The 13,831-nt window shown below is 42.2% G+C and overlaps 1 protein-coding gene across 6 annotated transcripts in view; it reads left to right on the top strand.

Annotated features, from left to right (window-relative positions):
• The window catches only part of ppip5k1b (diphosphoinositol pentakisphosphate kinase 1b), a 41,191-nt gene extending 36,306 nt beyond the window's left edge, over window positions 1–4,885 (top strand). For 5 of the 6 annotated variants that reach the window (XM_070831335.1, XM_070831332.1, XM_070831331.1 and 2 more), the window contains 3 exons: window positions 815–952; window positions 1,746–1,859; window positions 4,620–4,885. In XM_070831335.1, coding sequence (XP_070687436.1) covers window positions 815–952; window positions 1,746–1,859; window positions 4,620–4,711 — 344 coding nt within the window. In that variant the 3' untranslated portion in view covers window positions 4,712–4,885. The remainder of the gene's footprint in view (window positions 1–814; window positions 953–1,745; window positions 1,860–4,619) is intronic. The other variant, XM_070831336.1, reaches the window with a different exon arrangement.
• Window positions 4,886–13,831: the final 8,946 nt, after the last annotated feature.

The following is a 13,831-nucleotide window of genomic DNA, read 5'->3' as shown; positions in this document are numbered from 1 at the left end:
CGATATGGGGATTGTTTTTTCTTCCAATCCAGCCGGGATTATCGGATATCTAACTTGACTAGAGGAAAACAGACGTTGCAAATGTTGCCCTCTACAAAACCTTCTGTAACCTGCTAAAACATGATGCCTCGTCATGTTTAGTAGTCTTTTTTCCGACCTTTAACCACCTCTTAGTTGTATTTTACACTAAATAATCCCTTTAACACAGTAATTGAAGCACTTGTCTGCAAACTTGAGTTGACAACCAACATTGAAAGCCACCTTGGCCGACACTGTTGACGGTTTGATGATATGTATCATCTGCTTATTATGTTCAGATACTTTAAGGTGATTCTAACGGTAAACGTGCATCCAGCATCTCTACTCACTACGGTTAATAAATACTTTGAACTGGAGTGAATTGCTTCACACTCTTTTATATAAAGTATGTGACAGTTTGCCAAATAATGAGCACATCCCACTTTTGTCCATATGGTCTTACTAACCAATGAAAGCTGATTATGTTTGTTGACAATAATTTTGGCTGGTAAGTTTGTGAAGTGCAGCTACTGTCGTAGGCCAGACAGTAGGTAAACTGTACCAGCAGCTGTAGAAGGTAACAAACCACTAATTTTAGACCTTACAGTAGCCTAGACGTCAGTGTGGCTAGTTAACAAATAAAAGTGGCTGCTGAGTTTTGGGAAATGCTTGTTCGTATGGTCATGAGAGAACAGCCAACATGCACAGAGAGCTTTCGTGTCACGGCCGCTCCTCCTTTTCTGATGGAGAAGTGGTACAATCGTCTGTGTTTCTGTCCCTCCCGTCTGTGCTGCAGGGTTTGAAGGCTGCTCCATGGTGCCCTCTATCTACCCGCTGGAGACACTGCACAACTCGCTCTCACTGAAGCAGGTGGATGAGTTCCTCAACACCGTGTGCGAGAGCAGCAGCGAGGCCCACGCCAAAACCATGAAGGGTGGGTCTGCATAGACGATCAGCAACTGCTTCATATGCCGACTAGTCTTTCTTTGCTTAGTTTAGTCATGAAATGCAGGAGCAAATCTTTTTGGCACATGAAGTATGCCATTACAAGTTATTACATGGCTAAACCATTGTCCCTCCAGAGAAGTACATGTTTTTGTACATTATTAATCTCTGAAGCTTGTTTCCACATCAGTCTGATGTAAAATACATTAACAACTTATCTGGACAGTTTTTTTGTATTTGGAAACAAACACTTTGTTTTAAGTGCTGATTGTAGGACAACATGAGCAGACGATGGTCCTTCATATCCACAAGGACACCGAGACAAGTCAGTCACCTGACCTCAGTCCAGCTGCTCATGTAGTCAACACACATAAGACCAGAATTAAAAAAATCCTCAAATCATGAATAAATGAATGATGCAGAATAAACAAGGAAGGTGCCAAATGTGTGTTGGAGATGTGAGTCCCTGATTGCAAAGTATTTGCAATCAAATATTAAATGTGATGATTATTTGGGTTTATATTTACCAATCCACTTCATTTCTCTCCCCTTAAATTCAGGGATTATGTTCAAAAGAGGCGACAACTCTCATATGCAGGTTTAAAGATGAACGATGGCGCTGTAACTCAAAGCCGCTGTTTAGTTCCAAAACAGAAATGCCAGAGTTGAGCCAACTCAATAAAATCCCAACATTTGAAAATATTAAACGTCAAGTCTTGAACACTGTGGTTCTACTAAATAAAATGATCCTCTTAATGTTGTTTCTTCTGCCTTCCCTCCAGCTCTCTCTAGCCTGTTTGACTCTCAGAGCCAGACGTCTCTCTACAGCCCTCAGCAGCCTCTGTCCTCCTCTGGATCTGAGACGTCTCTCCGGCCGCCGAGCCAGCCTCTGTGGCGTGAGTGCTTTTAATGATTTCACAGCATTATGTAATATGTAGGCCTGCTTTTATCTCCTCTGATAGATGTCTGCATGTGAATTCAGTCACTTCTGGAGCTTCCCTCCTAAGACCAGAACCATCCCAGTTACTTCAAACATTTAGTGTTCCTACAATGAGAGGAAATATGGTTTACATGTGAATATATTTTGATCTTTTTATGGGTTCTACTTAGTGATTTTTGAGGTACATTTAAATTCTAAGTGGTCAAAATACGTCATGTTTCATTCACGTACACACATTCATACATTAGTTTCAGATTCGAACAAGGCTTTTAACCCTCTGGGCTTCCTGTAGCGCTGCTCTGCGGCCGGGCTGTCGCTGCACTGAGCTGCTCCCATGGGTGAAAGGAAACAAATGTACGAACGAGTGCTGCTGAAAATGACCGTGCATTCTCAGCAAAACCTGGATTAGAAAAAAAAAAAAAAAGGCCTTCAGGATGACCTCCATGTGCTGTAGATGACGGGATATGTGACCTAGTAGTCTCAGGTACTAAGTGTATCGTAGCAAACAGGTCACCTGTTCAGCCCGACGTCAGCTGAAACGCATGCATCCTTCAATCAAGCTCAAAACTTGGGCTGCTATTTTCATTATTAATCAGTTAAGATATTAATTTTATAGTTAAAAAGAGGGGAAAAGAATCCCAGCTCACAAAATGTCGCTCGGTCGCTCAGTCCAGCCATGAAAATCTGATCGTATTATACCAACAAGAACATGTGGAACCGAAGCACTTAGTGTGTCAGTCAGTAAATGCACACTATTTAAACTAATGTTAAACAGAGAAAAGCAGCAGATTCTCTCATTTGAGAAGCTAGAAAAAGCAAATATGTGGTATTTTTGGTTGATGAATGTCTTGAATGATTAATTAGAGAGAAGTGTACTGTGTCACTCTTCTAAATCCGTCTCTGAACAGCCGTTTTAAGCGTCTCTGAGGAAGTGCATCATCATGAAGTGTGAATATTGAATAATAAAGCCTGTTTCCTCTAACTTTTCTCACGGACAGCCTGCATGCTCACAAAATCAGCTGCGTTTTCGTAACGACAGTCTTAAAAAGCCCTGAAACCATGAGACGAGCTGAATAACAGCAGAACGTAAATGTCTGGCAGGCCGTCCTGATCAGCATCGGTTGTGAAACTTCAGTAAAATAGGACCTGAAAGAGCAGCTCAGCCCCTTTTTAATGTCCTCACCCTCCTCCTCTGTCTCCTGCCCTCCTCTTTTCTTCAGTCTGTCTCTTTTTTTATCCCCCTGGGTGGTGAGTTGATTCATTTATCCTCCCACCAGTGCTGCTGATTGATGAAGCATCTACTCTCCTTCTCCTTTATTTATTTTCTCCTGTGTTCCCCCTCTCCCTCCACCGTCCACGTGTTTTATTTACATCGTGTGCTCTTCGGGTGCCTTTCTCTGTCCTGTCGGTACCTGCTCCAGATCCGGGGGCCGCTCCGACAGCAGATGAGTCATTTAGCCTCGTTTATCACTCGGCGTACAGGCGGGGATGGAGGTTACATCATGATGAATGCGACACTTGTTCTGCTGGTGGTGTGATACCGTTTGTTCTCCTATTGGCTGAAGTTAAAGGACAGCTGTTTGCAAGTACAGAGCCGTGTCATTCAGATGAAGCTGAAGATGTCAGGCATTGAGAATGTTTGTTTTAACACATTTGTAGTAACTCTAGTGGAGGTCTTCAATGTCTATTATTTTTATCGACTAGTGAACGGGGAGAAATCTCATCTGGAAAACTACTTAAAGTGATTTTAGTATTAAACTCTAAGAGAATATTTCAGTCAGATTATTAATACACACATTGACGCACATGTGAATTTGTGAAACCCATAAAACTGTTTTCGTAAAGTTTTCCATGGCAACAGAAGATGAAGCGTCGAGGGGATGACGCTGTTGCTCTCCTGTTTTTGTACCAGATCACTCCCTTTCTCTTTGTCCGCTCTGTGTCCCTCCACGTGACGCACATGCAACAACAAATAACACACGCTCAGACTCTGAGTGGAGCGAGGGCTCGGTGCAGCACCTAGTGAGAATAATGCTGTCAGATTTTTGGAATGTGGATGTTTGAACCAAAGTATTTGTCTCTTTTCAGGTTAAGGTTCTTTTTGAACATTGGCACTATTTTTTTACATATCATGTGTTCCAGATGATTGGTAGGTACAAAAAGTTTTGGAATTGGTCCACAGGCTGCAGTGGCTGTGATGAAATCCTTCACGATAACCATGTCTGACAAAGCATTTTGGCAGCGTTAAAGAAAGGATCCCAACAGAGACAGACCTGTAAGATCCTTTTTGTTTAACCACAAACAGCTGTTATATCGCTCTCTTCAAAGCCACCAGACTCCACTGACAAAAACACTCATTTTACCTTGCAGAATAGAGGAGTTGCTGAACTCCTTACCATGACTTTGGTGTTGTAACATGTTAGTTTTAATCAGAACTAACTCTATAAAACACCAAAATCAAAACAACCACCCACTCGAGGCAGCAGTAGACCACCCAACTTGTGTGTTCTGCAAAGTAAAATTGCTGTTTTTGTCAATGGAGTCTGGTGGCTTTGAACGGTCTTTTCTGGTTTAACAAAAAGGATCTTATGATCTATATCCTTTCTGTAATGTTATCTGAAAAGATTAGGTTTAAAAACACCCAAGTCATCCTTCGAGATCTGTGTGTCTGTGTTACAAAGATAACTGACTGAAGTTTCTGTGCTTGGTTTTTAAGATGGCAGCATCCCCTCCAGTGCTGTATCCAGTGCGGGTCCTTCCTCCCCAATCACAGAGAGCTCCGGACTGAACTTCAGCTTCAGTGAATAGACGGTCCATCGGAAAGACACAAGGACTTCTGGGTATCTCAGGGCACAGTCTGAGGACCTCTGTCTCCCCGTCTCTCCACGCTTTTATTCATCTCTTCCTCTGTCCTTCTGCTCACGTTCACTGGAGGAGATTCTGAAGCCAATCTACAAACACCCAGACTGTAAATATGACCACTTTAAACTGCACATGGACTCTTCTGCTGCACACCTGATCACCACACCTTCCCAGCTCCGTGAAGAGAGACAACACTGGACCTTTCAGCAGTTCAAACTCTCTCTATCCTCCTCTTCAGTGTGTCAACACATTCAGAAACAGTATCAGCGCATCACGCCAACATTCAGACCAGTTGTGCCTTTAGTTTAATCTGGATGCTGCCTACGCTAAAACAACAGTGCCTGCTGTTTTTTTTTTTTGTTTTGTTTTCTAATCCCAAAATGCTGTTTTACAAAATACCTCACATGCCAGCTGCCTCAGCTCTGACCGTAAACATGCACGACTGAAATGCATCACAGACTGTGAGTCAAAGTGTCAGCCGTCACTTGATCTGCTTTCTTTTCTTTGCTGTTGTGCTGCAGCAAGGTGACTAAGCTAATCACAGCCCAACATTCAACTGCTTTAACTTACAGTTTGTGGTGTGTTTCAGCTGCACACAGGCTGAGAGAGGAAGGTTAAAGGAATAATTTTGACATTTTGGCAAAAAAAACTTGAAGAAAGTTATGATGAAATGATCTCTCGTATTTATGTTAAATATGAAGGTTAGCTTAGCTTAGCACAAAGACTGGAAACAGGGGGAAACAGCTAGCCTGCTTCTGTCCAAAGGCAACAAAACAGCACATCTAATTAACACGTTCTTTAATTTGTCCAAAGGTTGTAGTTGTACAGTGGGTTAAGTGACAAACTATTGCCTGGCTATGAGGCTTCATAAAAGGGCAGTTGCATAGATTTTATTTAAATTAAACAAACTGGATATTAAGTATTGATTACTGAGCTTTAGAGGTGCTGGTCGGTGGATTTAGTTTCCTTTGAACAGAGCAAAGCCAAACTATTCTCTGTTTCCAGCGGGCGCTACGCTAAAATAAACTAAAATAAACTAACCAGCTGCTGGATTCAGCTTCATATTCAGTGTACAGACATGAGAGAGGAATTAATCTTCTTATGCAAGTCTTGGTAAGAAAGCAAGTCAGTGTCAAAAATAAAATTCCTTTTCAGCTGTTTTCACATTGTTCAACACGCACACCTGGTTTATAAATCAGCTCCAAGAGGCTGCAGATGAAAAACCTCTGGATTTATTCTCAGGCCATCTTGAACTTAAATCAAATTATTAACAGGGGGCTCATTGTGATACACAAACATCAGGCGTCTGACACTTCTATGATTTGAGATTACAAACTAATTCTTGTGAAGAATCTGGAGGGATGATCATGTTATCAGAGTTATTGATTGGGCCCAGCTTGTGACCTGCTACCTGTGACTGTTAGTTGACTTTTTGAATGCAGGTATTTGTATTATGTGAAACTGGAGCCAGTTTGATCAAAGTGTTTTAGTGTCTTCAGTGATTGTCTGCTGTTAAATGGAAACACAATTTAAAAGTAAATGTGCCTTTTAAATGACTTTTTAAAGTATTTAACAGAGTGCTGTAGACACTGAGGTTTCTCCTGCTGTATTTTTATTACTTTCTCATTTTGTTTTTAGGGGGGGGGTTACAAATCAAAATCGATTTGACTGAGAAAATGTGTGGTTTAGTTTTATTTTAGAATTAAAGGGAAGAACCACTCTGTTGTAGTAAATAGTATAAATGTACTTTCACATGATGGCGACTGCCTGAGTTCTCTCAGACTGCTCGTGTCTGCTGTCTCACCAGATTACATTCATTTTTTAATATGAAATTAATCAAATGATGTGTGTAGACAATATCATGACTGTTGTTTCATCGACATGTGACTGACGCGGGGGTCAGTTCACTTTCAATAGTTCTGTACGGGAGTCAATGCAGTGCTGAGTTTACTTTAAACTCCAAAGAAAAACTTTCATTACTTTTCACCAAAACTTGTGTTAAAGCTCTGCTATAAAACACTTGTAGTTTCACTATCATCATCATTATTATTATTATAATATTCAGGCAGTTCTGTCTGCAGCAGAAATAAAACGGATCACTGCTCAATTCAAACCGGTTAAATTGGAAATTAACTGACCCCCAAAACCTGGAAACCACCTGCTGTAGAACGAGTGTATATTCCAACTATATGCTGTATATTTGTTTAGTCGTCATGGAAAGAGCTTTAGGTTTCGATCTGACTAGGACTGATTTCTTTTTTACCTAAAGGTGGCTGATGTAGGTGACTTTAGTCGTATGTATTTATGTGATTATTTAATGTGTTATTTAACGTCAGCCAAAGATGGAGTGGGGGGGTCGGGGGGGTGTTTGGCTGCTGGAGAACAACGTCGAGGTTTTTAAATGTGTAAAACGTCTCTGTTGATGGTTCGGTTTGGACTGTGATGCTGGAAAGAGGAGGAGCAGGAGGAGTGGTAATAAAAGCAAACGAATGAAACGGTGAAGACGTCGTCGGCTGTCGTGTTCTCCGGCCGTCCATCCGTCCGTCCGTCCGTCCGTCCATCCGTCCGGCCTGCGTGTGTTCGCATTAACGGCCCACAGTCCAGACACATCAGCCTGTTATTGCTCCATAAACAAAGCTCCTTGTCACTGCTCTGCCAACACCCCCCCTCCTCCCTCCCTCCTCCCTCTGTGTCTCATTTCTCTCCTCACTCTTTCTTTTTTCCTCTTTTTATGCCTCCCTCCTGTTTTAGTGCTCTTCTCTTCTCTCCTTCCTCCTTTTATCATTAATCCCCCCTCAGTCTTGTTTTTGTTGCTTTTCTGTCCTCTCGTTACGCTTTCTTCTCTTTTTACTTCAAACTGTTTTCCTCCTCTCCTTGTCTCCTCTCCTTGTCTCCTCTCCTCTCCATCCATCCCTTGTCTATTCTTTTCTCAGCTACCTCTCCTTTATTTTTATCTCCTCACCCCATTTTCCTCCCCTCCTTGTTTCCTTTGCTGTCATCCTTTCTCCTTGTGTCCTCTCCTTGTTCCTTAACCTTTCCTGTCTTCACCTGGTTTCCTCTTCATGTCTCCTCTTTGTTTCCTCTCCTCCCTTGTCCCCTTTCCTGTCTTCTCCTTGTCTTCTCTCCTTGTCTTCTCCTTTGTTTCCTCTCCTCGTCTCCTTTGTCTCCTCGCTCCTTTTCCCCTCTCTTTATTCCTTAATCTTTCCTTCCTTTTCCTTGTTTTGTCTCCTCTCCTTATCTCCTTTCTTATCTCCACCTTATCCATGTCTCCTTTCCTAGTTTCCTTTGCTCTCATCATCTCTTCTCCCTGTTTCATCTCCTCTCCTTATTTTCTTCGGTTTCTATGTCTCCTGTGTTTCCTCTCCTCTCCTTGTTCCCACTTCTCTCCTTAACTCCTTTCCTTCCTCCTCCCCGTTTTCTCCCTCTGCTCTCTTTGTCTCTTCTCATTGCTTCCTCTTGTTGTCTCCTCTCTTCTTTTCTCCTTATTCCTTAAGCTTCTCTATCTTTTCCTTGTTTCATTTTCTCATCATTACTTGGTTTCCTCTCCTTTATGTTATTCGTCTCTCCTCTCCTCTTCTTAACTCCTTCTTCTCCCCATGTTCTCTCCTACTCTCTTTTCTTTTCCCTTCTACTTTCTTATTGTTTCCTCTCGTCTTTCACTCCTTTCTTTCTTCCTGCTTTTCTCCTCTCCTTGTGTCCTTTCCTATCTTCTCCTTGTCTCCCTTTCATGTCCTCTTTTTAATCTTGTCTCCCTCCCACCCTATTTTTTTTCTCCCTCTCTCCTCTCTTCATCTCACCCCATTCTCCTCCTCCATCCTCCTCTCCTCTCCTCTCCTCTCCTCTCCCCTCCTCCTCTCTCACTCCCACTCGTCTCCTCTCCAAACAGCTTTTAAGAATAGTGATGACTCATGCCTCCTCTTATTGCTCCCATGCGTTGCCATGGCGACACCCCCAGATGTAATTGACTCCTCCTGAGCGACGCCGGGTGAATGGCGAGAGGCAGACGGAGACCGCCGACTCACCGGAAGCCAAAAGCTGATGTCATTCTTTCTGTCTTGATGACAAGTCTTTCTCTCAGGCTTTATTTCCTTCGTTCACACGCGCTTAAAACACACAAATGTCCTTTCACTCGTTCAGCTCACACACACACACACACACACACACACACACACACACACACACACACACACACACACACACACACACACACATTTAAACACACACCCTCTCTCGCTCCACAGTAGATACATTCATTCGCTCACAAGACAGCCATTGTTTGGCTGCAGGTAGTTTTGTGACCTTCATCAAGTCGTACTCGCTCTGGAAGCAAAGTCCGAAAGGGAAAAATGTCATTAACGCTGCTAAACTGTTTTAAGAGAGTTTAATGAAAGTGGGTTTTTCAGGGTGAAGACACACTGGACACCTTTTTATATACTACTCACGCCCCAAAACACTGGGACAGCAGGCGAGTTGGCGCTGGTTAGTGGTGGAAACATGGACAACATTTATCAGAAGCTTAAACAGGAAAACTTTATTTAAATGAGACTGAAATTTACAGCCAAGTTTCCCAAAAAACTGTCCAAGAAAAAGAAACACTGATGGGCTGACTTAGTCTGCTTAGACAGTTACTGCTGTGGGTTAGTTTGATACTTGCCTACAAAACTACAGATATTTGGCACAGAGTCATGTCAATTGAGTAAAATGAGCAACCAAAAACTTTCTCAGTGCAAATGAGTAAAGTACCTGCTAGCTTGTGAGTGCTGAGGGGGGATGTGACCCAGTGGGGCTTCACTATCAGAGGCTGAAGAGCTTCACCTTTAAATGCTTTAAAGTTTAACTCTGGTGTTTTTTAAGGTGGACTCTGTTCTAAATGACTGGCGGGTGCCACTTGGTCCTGTGTGGCACTGCGCCCGATCAAAATGTGTCCAATAGAAGTGCGTGTTTTGCAGATTGTTATTCAAAGTGTGTGACAACATTACAGAAACAGACCTGTACGATCCTTTTGGTTTCACCAGTAACAGCTGTGCTATGGCTCAGCTAAAGCCACCAGACTCCACTGACAAAAACAGTGATTTTACACTGGAATTGCTGCTCTGCCAGTGTCAGTTTGTGTTGTTGTGTCAAAGCATCAACCTTGTTCTGTGAGGTAAATCAATGTCAGTGGGGTCTGGTGGTTCTGAGCAGCTTTATCTGGTTAAACAAAAAGGATCTTATAGGTCTAATCTGTAAGGATCCTTTCCGTGATGTTTCACAATCTGTATGATGTTCGACACCCTCCATCTTCAGAAAAAAAACCAAAAAAACTTTAATGTGAAACAAAATGGAAGAAAACTGAAATGAGACCTGTAGCTGATGGAGTCTGCAGTGTCGTGCTGAGATATTTAAGCAGCTACAAATACTGTTAAACCCCAGAAAATGTCACGATTTGGTTTCAGTCCAGCAGAATTTGAAGTTCCAGCAGTCAAAAGTAGAAGAAGATGAGGAGCAGATGCTAAATGTCCTCCACAGAGAGAAGAACCTGAATGTAACACACACACACACACACACACACACACACACACACACACACACACACACACACACAGGCAGAAGTAAATGAAAGAAAGCAGGTACTCAAAAAAAAATACACTGAAAACCGTTTTGAATCCATTTTGTGTGGCGCTGAAAGCCTTCGCTTCATGCATGAGTCAGCCAGGTCAAATAGAAAATCAGAAGATGCTCTGGACGTGATACTCTGTAGTTTAAGTGGGCAGACTATTCAGGTGAGAGCCCACTTAACATATAAAGTTAAGAAACGGAAGAATAAACTATCAATCATCTTCCATCCTGCTCTGAAAATCCCTTTAGGGTTCCTCTTAGCTCTCATTTTATTTGTTCTCTCACGTCTCTTTCAGGTCGCCGTGACCCAAAACCCTCGACTCTCCTCCGTCTCTCCGTCTCTCCAGCTCGGCTAATTGCCTAAAATCTGAGCGTAGATGTTGAAGAGAGAAGTGGGAGGGAAAGGCCGGGGAGGAGAGTAACTATTAGTCGTGCTGATGAGACAATTACCCTCATCTAGGTGTCCAGCTAGACCTTGAGCTCCCACCTACGCACCCACACCCCCTCCTCAACTCCCCCGTAAGCCTCCTCCAAAGTCGAAATGCATCGTCATGGTAACCAGAGAGGGGATGTGGTGGTGGTGGTGGTGGTGGAGGTGTTTTGCTGGGCGACGTGGCAGCCGAGCAGCAACACGTGGACTCGGTCACCCCACTGGAGAACCGGGGACGGAGGGACGAGAGAACAACAGGCCAAATTAGTGTTTTGTGTTTGGCTGCAGGAGCAACGAGAGGTTGGCGGCCGACACACTTACTGCAGGGGAGGAGTGAAATAAGAGACAGAGATAAATCAGGAGCCATTAATCACCGGCTGTGCGTTAAAGCATCAGGGGTAGGTGTGGATCCATCAAGATTGATTGTGGAGGCCAAATTGATCTGTGCCCCACCCCCCCCCCACACACATTACCGAGTTATTCTCTTTCCCTCGCTGCTGCTCAAAGAGCTGGAAATCCCAAATGGAGAGCTGCTAAGTTACTTTGACATGTGGGGAGTGAGGATTGAGCAGTGCTGCTGGAGCATAACGTCTGTCTGATCTTCCCACGTGACAAACCAGAGCTGATGAACTGAACTGTCTGGCCGAGACTGTCGTCTGTGGTCCTGCAGCCAATAACTCCTCATTCTCAATTCACAGATTTACTCCAAACTCAGCTTTGCTAAGCTTTTATTGGAGGACATTTTGCTTTGTCACAGTAAGACAAGGACGAGTATGAACAGTCATATGAATGATGGCTGAGTTCCATTTAGTTTCAGGGTGCTGGTTTGGTGCACGCTGGCTCACAGTCCCAGCTTACTGGGGCCAAGCCGTCATCAATGTTACTAACAACACCTGAGCTTTTCCTACTGTGATGAGTCAAAGTGTGAAGAAGTGGCAGATGGGGTTCATCTCATCGGGCTGCAGAACAGAGCTTTGGCAGCTTCAGGTAAGAGTTTGGCAAAAACAACTTTATAACTGTGTTTAACTACTAACTCTAGTTTTTGTTTGGAAGAGCAGAAACGTGGGAGACTGAATGATGCTACAAGGTGAGACATTTACTTTTTAGTGCAATGACTTCTGTTTCCACCATTTCATGTCTTAATTTTCTTTCTAACATGTAAAGGTCACACTAAACACTAATTGTGGGTTATTTTCGTACAACCTTTATTGATAAAATAAGAGTCTGAGACACTACAGCATGCTAACGTGCAACAGGTTTAGCACACATAATGTTTAGCCTGTTGCACAAAGCCCAGCTGAGGCTCATCATTTGTTTTTTGCTGTGACCTGCAGCTCTACAGGTCGCTCTGTTGCTCTGTTGCTCTGTTGCTCTGTCGGTGGGTCCACATGAATCTTCCTGCCCTTTGGCTGCACTGTTTTCAGACCAGGAGGCAGAAATTTGCTGTGGAGGTCAAGTATGGAGGTCAAATGTAAGGAATCCATATGAAAACATGTTTATGTTATGTTTTTATTCAAAAGAAAAGGTACATTAATAACCTCTTTGCCACTTTTGGAGATTAATTGAACACTAATTTACACGTGTATATATAAAAACATGCATGTGTCTCATGCAGTAGGGAGCTCTCTCAGGCTCTACATTTATTACATTTATTACACTGATTTATTTTTACCAAATTTCATGCCTCCACATGTACAAAGAGTTTGGTTTAGACCTGCTCATTTATTTTTTATCCTAAGTGTCTGCAGATAACGTCAGTGTGGAACCTGTCAAAAGTATCTCTAGATCACACTACGAATGAATCATGACTCAGTTCACTTAAACAACCAGTTTATAACTTTGTTATAAACTGGTTGTTTAATTACTTTAAGCAGTCCAACCACAGATAAGAAAGTAATTGTTCTTCAAACTTCTACGTGATGTAAACCAGTCAGTGCACAAAGACTTTAAAGCATGTGCCTAAAAAACTGAGATGACTATTATTCTTTCACAAGCATCTAAACCCACTCAGTCGGATAGTTTGCTGGGTCATTTTGTCCCCAGAGGATGAATCCTACTGAGTTTTGTGGTCCTCAAGCTTTTCCTCTAACCTTGTCAGCAGGTTGACATTTGCTGGATGTATTATTATGAAATGTGGTGTGAACACGTCATGTCCCCCCCAGGATGAAATGTAAAACTTCACTTTTCATCCTTTAATTAATTTCTTTCACACTACCGCTAATGACGCTCCTGATATATAAAGTATTTTCTGAAAAAAAAAAAAAACCACCCACGACACACAGAGTCAGATTTAAATGTACTTTAATTGATGATCACCAGGCTGTTTCCCTTTTACAATGAATCTGCAGTAGTTCTAGTTTTACCAGTTAGATTTAAAGAGACAGAGATATTGAATATTGCACTGAGGAAGAAAAACATAACTAAGATTAATACAATGCAAAAGAGAGAGAGAGAAAGAGAGAGAGAGAGAGAGAATCAAACAGAACTACCAATACAGCGTCTTCTTAACAACATGTTAATAGGGCAAACAATAAAAGCACAGCCCAGTATTATATTACTGTAGGTCATTTCAGTACCAGTTAAGACAATTAGCTTTTTTTCAAATATACCTCTTTAAAATAGCGTTGTATTTTTTATTATTATTTCCATGTTAAACAATTACATTCAGGATTATAACTAAATAAATCACATGCAGAGAGATTAGATGGACGGATGACACCATATCGTGATCAACTGATATCATTTTAATGCAGGTATGGCGATGATATTGAACTGAAAGATGCACTTTTTTCATTCTGTATCTTGTCAGCGTTTTTGTGTAGTTGTCTCGGTTCGAGGAGTCGTTAGTTAGTTTTGACCACACTGTCACTAAAATCACCTAAAATGAACAGGTATCACAAGAAGGATAGTTTATAGCTTCCAGATTTGTTCTCTCCAGAGCGATACGTACAAATCTGTGTACAGTACATAAATGTACATGTCGTGTTTGTTTAATTTTCACCGATGGTTTTTGAGTCTGCATGTGTTTCAAGTCATAT

This window comes from Pempheris klunzingeri, chromosome 5 (assembly GCF_042242105.1).
Source record: "Pempheris klunzingeri isolate RE-2024b chromosome 5, fPemKlu1.hap1, whole genome shotgun sequence".
Lineage (NCBI taxonomy): Eukaryota > Metazoa > Chordata > Actinopteri > Acropomatiformes > Pempheridae > Pempheris > Pempheris klunzingeri.
The sequence above is the reverse complement of the archived record's forward strand: the minus strand, read 5'-3'. Positions and strand labels throughout refer to the sequence as shown.